Source organism: Pygoscelis adeliae, unplaced genomic scaffold (genome assembly GCF_000699105.1).
Source record: "Pygoscelis adeliae isolate BGI_AS28 unplaced genomic scaffold, ASM69910v1 Scaffold203, whole genome shotgun sequence".
Taxonomy (NCBI): domain Eukaryota; kingdom Metazoa; phylum Chordata; class Aves; order Sphenisciformes; family Spheniscidae; genus Pygoscelis; species Pygoscelis adeliae.
In genome coordinates, this window is record NW_008824407.1 from 85,368 (window position 1) to 91,367 (window position 6,000).

At 56.1% G+C, this 6,000-nt stretch overlaps 1 protein-coding gene across 1 annotated transcript in view; it reads left to right on the forward strand.

Annotated features, from left to right (window-relative positions):
- The window catches only part of KCNH6 (potassium voltage-gated channel, subfamily H (eag-related), member 6), a 30,548-nt gene extending 25,026 nt beyond the window's left edge, over window positions 1–5,522 (forward strand). The window contains exons 11-16 of the mRNA XM_009320430.1: window positions 10–203; window positions 1,101–1,200; window positions 1,461–1,748; window positions 2,228–2,408; window positions 3,572–3,770; window positions 4,163–5,522. Of these exons, the coding sequence (XP_009318705.1) occupies window positions 10–203; window positions 1,101–1,200; window positions 1,461–1,748; window positions 2,228–2,408; window positions 3,572–3,770; window positions 4,163–4,450 (1,250 nt within the window). The 3' untranslated portion in view covers window positions 4,451–5,522. The remainder of the gene's footprint in view (window positions 1–9; window positions 204–1,100; window positions 1,201–1,460; window positions 1,749–2,227; window positions 2,409–3,571; window positions 3,771–4,162) is intronic.
- Window positions 5,523–6,000: the final 478 nt, after the last annotated feature.

Consider the following 6,000-nt stretch of genomic DNA (forward strand, 5'->3'; position numbering starts at 1 on the left):
TTGGCACAGGGAAGAACGACATCTTTGGGGAGCCCATCAGCCTCTACGCGCGCCCAGGGAAGTCCAATGCTGACGTGAGGGCCCTGACCTACTGTGACTTGCACAAAATCCAGCGGGAGGACCTGCTGGAGGTCTTGGACATGTACCCAGCCTTCTCTGACAACTTCTGGAGCAACTTAGAGATCACCTTTAACCTGCGAGATGTGAGTGCCAGGGCTGACCCAGGGAGGGATGTGGTCAATGCCTTAAATTTGGCAAGCGGGAGGGCTGAAGCAAGGATGTCAACAGGTGCTCCTCACTCAGTTTGGTGGTGGATTGGCCAACAGCCACTTTTCCCAAGGCATTCTCCATGGGGTTATGGTTTCCCCCACAGCCCAGCAAGCACATGCATACTGCCGTTCCTGAGCTCTTCGGAAAAGTTGGCCCCACAAGCCGTGTCGGTAGTACCCTGCTCTGCAGCACCTGTAAATCATCTCCAGGACTGCTCCAGCCTGGGCAAGTGGGTCACACACATGTTTTGAGGCTGCTGAAGTGAGAAATATTCCCAAGCTTCATTGAGTTGGGTACCAGCTTCCTCTGAAAATTCCTTTTTAAATAATCAGGTTTGCAATCCATTAAAGGCTTGGAGCATTTTTGTCATTGCTGTTTGAGTCTTAAACTTTATGACTGGACTTTGTCCTTTCCTGATACTTTTTTCAGAGACACTTGCCTGGTAAGATAGAAAAGAAAGTCAAATTCCTTCTGTGTCCTGTCCCACTCCAGGACATCCTGCCCCACCTCAGGGTGCTCCTTCCCTCTCCATGGCCCTGACACCCTCAACTCAGTCTCAGAGCACCAAGGCCAGCCTCTAGGATCCCTCGAGCTATGCCACCAGTCCAGGAGTCACTGGGTGGGACAGGGCAGTGATGGAGAGGCAGAGCTGGAGACCAGCCCTAGGAGGATGCTGAATGGGCTGTAGCCCCCAAGGCACCCAGGGCCATGGCACCCATGGACGGGATGTGGCACCTATGGATGGGACATGGCATCCATGGATGGGCCTTGGTGCCCATAGATGGGACATGGCACCCTTGCCCTGGTGACCAGCCCCTCTCATCCCTCAGGCAGACAGCGTTCCCCGCTCACCACTCAGCGAGGAGTATGACTGCACCTACCGGCGGGCACGCCGACGCAAGCATTCCCTTTGCCAGCCCAACAAGCCTGGTGAGTCCCACAGCGTCGGTAGAGCCTGGCTTGCAGGGCTGCGGAGCGGGATCATCATTTAATTACTGCCCTAAAGCAGAGGCGGCCGTCAGTGCCTCTGTCCCTGCAGACCAGCCTGTGTGTCCCCACCCTGGGGACACCCACACTGCCTTTCCCCCCCTCTCCTTAGGATGTCCCAGCCCTACAGGCACCCTAGAGGCGATGGGGGCTGATTTTGCCATGTCGTACTCCCCAGATTAACCTGTTGTGCTGCCCCACAGACCCAGACGCGGGCATCTCTGATGCAGAGCAGTATCACACCTACTCAGAGCTCACCAACCCGCAGGACCCGCTGAGTAAGGAGCAGTGGGACGACCTGGGCAGCAGCACCACTCCCTGCTCCCAGACCAGTGATGACGAGGCCAAGACTGGCAGCCCTACAAAAGCTCAGCCCTTCCCCACATCCAAAAAGGATGACTTTGCTTTGCCCGCGCTCAGCCTTGTCACCACCCACGCCAGCGGCACAGAGGTCAGCAAGCAGGCAGCGGAGAGCAGCCAGTCCTACGCAGGTACCCACAGCTGCAGCCAAAGCTGGCAGGAGGGTGGTGAGAGATGCTCAGGCATGGTGGCCTTGTCTTGGGGCAGAGCGGAGCAACTCACATGGATTTGAGGGGAGCCATGCTTGTGGCCAAGGGTCTTTGCTGCCTTTTGTCATCAGTAGTATCTGCTCTGTCCCTCCCGTGCCCTGCAGTTTCTCCTAGCACCCAGGGACCCCTTTGGGGCTGCCCCAAGGGGCCAAATGCTATATGCCTTCTATAGGCGTGTTGGGTGCCAGTGTGATGGACTGTCCATGAGCACCTTGGGTGCCAGGGTGATGGATCCCCATAAGCACCTCAGGTGCTAGGGTGATGGACTCTCCCTGAGCACCATATATGTCACAGTGATGGCTCTCCGTGAACGTGTTGGGTGATGGACTCCGGAGCACCTCCATGTGAGTGGGGCTGGGGCATGCAAGACAGAAGTGCTGAGATGTCTCCTCTCCTTCCAGACACCCCCCTGGACATCCCCAGCATGTTCACCTTCTGGGAGGACCGAAGGCCGAACCACCACCCGGAGCCTTTGCAACACATGTCCTTGGTACACAGCTCACGGGACATCCCCCTGCACAGCGACTACAGACCAGGGCAGATCGAGTCCAGGCTGGAGCTCCTGCAGGCCCAGCTCAGCAGGTGGGCAGGTGCCTGGGGCACAGGGTTGGAGAGCACACAGGGGGGCTCTGGGCCATCACCTTCTCCTGCTCTCCAGGGGTGGCTGCAGTGGGTTCTGTGTGCAGCAGATGCCACGTCCTGACCCCCTGGGACGCTGCATTCCTTGGGGAGGTGGTGGAAGCACTTTGCAAATGCAGCGGCTTCTCAAACTGGAAGTCCTGGCCCTATCTGCAGCCCAGCACCTTGTCTGCTGCTGTCCCACCACACCTGGGATCTGCCGCTTTGCCGCTGCCTCCAAACTCGATGCAATCGCAGACATGAAACCACCCACAGGCTCATGACCCGAGCCCTTTGCAGGCCTCTTCTTCCTGTTGCAAAGAGCTGCAAACATCCTCTTGCTCGCGCAAATGAGCCTCATGCACGTTGTTGCCCTCTAAATAAGAAAAAAGACATGATTTCTGAATGAGAAGGAAGAGCCCACACCGGAGACACAGGTTTAAAGGCCCCAGGCAGCACCCACGCGAGCGGCTGGCTCTCCCACCCACGGCTGCTGCCCATGTTAAGCTCACTTCACCACAGTGCCCACACACGTATTTCAGTGTCTCACCAACGTGCCATCCCCGGCAGCAGGGGACAGATCTCCTACCCACTCCGTAAACATTGCCAGGACCGTTGCCTGCACGGGGGGCTGTGCCCACTCCTGCCAGAGCTGCTCATTTCAGTCAAGGACAAGGCAAAAGGAAGGGACTTATTCTACTTTTCCATTTCCTTCTGTTCCTCAGTTAAAAATGGTTGGCACCAACCTGCCTTGCTCCCATCTGTCAGGACAGGCAGCTGGCCTGGAGAATTGATCCAGATTACAACTAACCATTGCAATTTTTCCCCCCTCCGGCATAGTTTTAGCTTTGTTCAGTTCCCCGCTCCAGATCCCAGTTTGGCTCCACAAAAAATTGGGCAGGGGATGATTGAGTGTGGCAGGAGAGAGACGGTAGGATTGACCTCTCTGTGGCAGTGCTGGTGTGAAGCTCTCTGAAAACCTCACTAAGCAGCACCAGGCAAAGCATCATCACCCTCGGGCAGCTGAATCGCCATCTCCCCAGCGCCTCCCCTGCCCAGCCACGGGTCTGGCTCTCATGGGATGCAGCGGGATGCACTGCACTAATGCCGGGCTGCTCTGTCCCCAGGCTGGAGTCCAGGATGTCGTCAGACATTAATATAATCCTCCAGCTCCTGCAGCGCCAGCTGTCCCAAGTGCCGCCCGCATACAGCCCCATCTCGCCGTCCTCCCACAACCTGGCGATGTACGGCATCCTCCCGCGGAGGCTGGAGCCGCTCACCCCCTGCACACCCCTGGAAGACGAGGAGACGACAATCCCGGAGCAGGTAAGGCCACCCCTCCTGGCTCAGCACCAGCCGAGCTTCCTTCTGCCCCAGGCAGACGGGTCCTGGAGGGCCAGAGGTTTCCTCCAGCCTCCCTGCAGGCAAAGCACGGCCAAGCGTTCGTGGGTCCAGGCAAAGCCCAGGGGTCTTGAAATGGGAGTAGATCTACCTAGAGATGCTTCTGCCCAGTGCATCGCTGATTTTGGAGCACAGCCTGCCATCTCCAGCACTACCAGGTTGCCCCATCTGTAGGGAGGGGAGTGGGTTCCTCTGCTCTGAGCTTCCTCAGGCAAAAAATAACATTTTGGGGCTTAGGGCCTGATGGGGTGAGGAGAGAGCGTGGCTACTTTGTTTTGCTTTTGCCATAACCCACCTGGTTCCTCCTTTCCCACCAGAGCCCAAGCTACACGGAGGTAGAAAAGTTCCACTTGAAATCCAGGGACTCCTTGTCAAGCGGGATGCACCTCGCTGTGGCATCTGATGAAACCATGACGGTCTACTCTGAGCAGGAGCACCATTCCCCACCTCTCCTGAACCCAGAGCCTCCCCACCAAAGGGCACCAAATACCCAGGGACTCTTCTGGGGCTCTCGTTTCCCTTCCCTCCCTGAGCACTTGGAGGCATCTTCCGAGCACCAGGACATTCAGAGACACCTCTCCGACCCAGTGCTTCCTGGAAGTTAGAGATGTGGGGGCTGTGAAGCAAGTCAAGAGGAACCTCAACTGCGAGCTCGGACAGTTGATGATGATTTTGACTGCAAGGGTAAGACAGAGGACAATGCCATTGGCTCAGGGGTATAATTTATAGCTGTCTTCTGCCACCGTGAAAGGAAGCGTAGAGTGGCTGGCTTCCAAGGTCAACGTTTTCCAGCAGTTCCCATAGAGTAGATTTCATTTGCCCATTATAGCGAACCCAGAGCAGTTCTTTCTTACGGCCACCAACAAACTGGCTAGGCCAAACGGTACCCACCGCCTCTTCCTTGCCAAGGCTTCCTCTCGAGAACAGTGCAAGCCAAGTGAGCCACAGCGACCGGAGGACAGCAAATCCACAGCTCTTAGCTGTGAGGCCACTTTGCTGTCAGCTCTTTGGAGCAGGGACCATTGCATTGGTACTGGGCTTAGTCCAGCGGAGCCTGTGGGCATTACGGAAAGGGTAGTCACCAGAGGAGGAGGAGGAGATCTCCACAGTGTGGCACTGGGGGGAGCTGCAGGTGGGAAGCCCAGGACAAGGACCGAGGACAGAAGCTATCCTTGTCCTACTTGATTGCCACTGAGAAACTAAGGGCCAACAGCCCCTGCCACTTCAGCATGCTTCAGCATGAGTCCTAGGGCACTGACTTCTCCAGCAGGGCTGATCGCACCTTGCAAACCCCAACACACATCCCACAACTCCCCAGATAAACCCAACTGGTCACCGGCCTGGGCATAAAGCACAAAACTCAAAAGCACAATCCTGGAAAGCCGAAAAGCCCCAGACACCTCATCTCCAGCCCTTCCTCCCAGCTTCTCTCTTTTGATAAAGGTTTGATAGATGCTTCCTCCTCCCCAGCCCTTTCCCCAGCAAACTCCCGCAGCATCCCCCGTAGGAGAAGCCCACTTAGCACTGCCGCCTTGCCATTCGGTTAGATGCTGTGACAGTCCTAGGCCGCCTGCTCAAGTAATGTATCGAGCTCCCTTTGAGAGTAGTAAAACTGTGAGCATCTCTTTCTCTGGAGTTTTAGTGTACACTTTGCTAATAAAGATGTTTTTGGCACCTAATGTGGATTACAGCTGCGTTTGTTGGGAGCAGCCCTGAATTCATCCCTGGCAGTACAAAGCACAGGTGCTAATCTGCAAAGACCCCTGAAAAGGCTGTGGTCAAACCCCAGTTTCTTCATCCAGGGCCCATGTGCAGGTCTTACAGGTCAAGGATGGGGCCTGGGGGGGTGGGGAGGGGGGGCCTTTGCTGAGCAATTCCTTCCCAATAGGATGCAGTTCAGACTCAGCAGAAATTTGCAAAAGCTTTTGTACAAGACGAGCCTGCTGCTGTTCTCTGGCGTATGAGAAATGACCTCGCAAACAGACCTCAGACAAAGATTACACCAAGAGTCCTTGCAGCAAGCGGGACTTCAGATGAGCACAGCAATACCTAGAGCCCAACCTACATCCCTTGCTGAAGGGGACACGGCTCCTGTCCAAATGGGACTGCTCCTTCAGGAGTGTTAGACTCAGTATCACCCATAATGGATCCCATA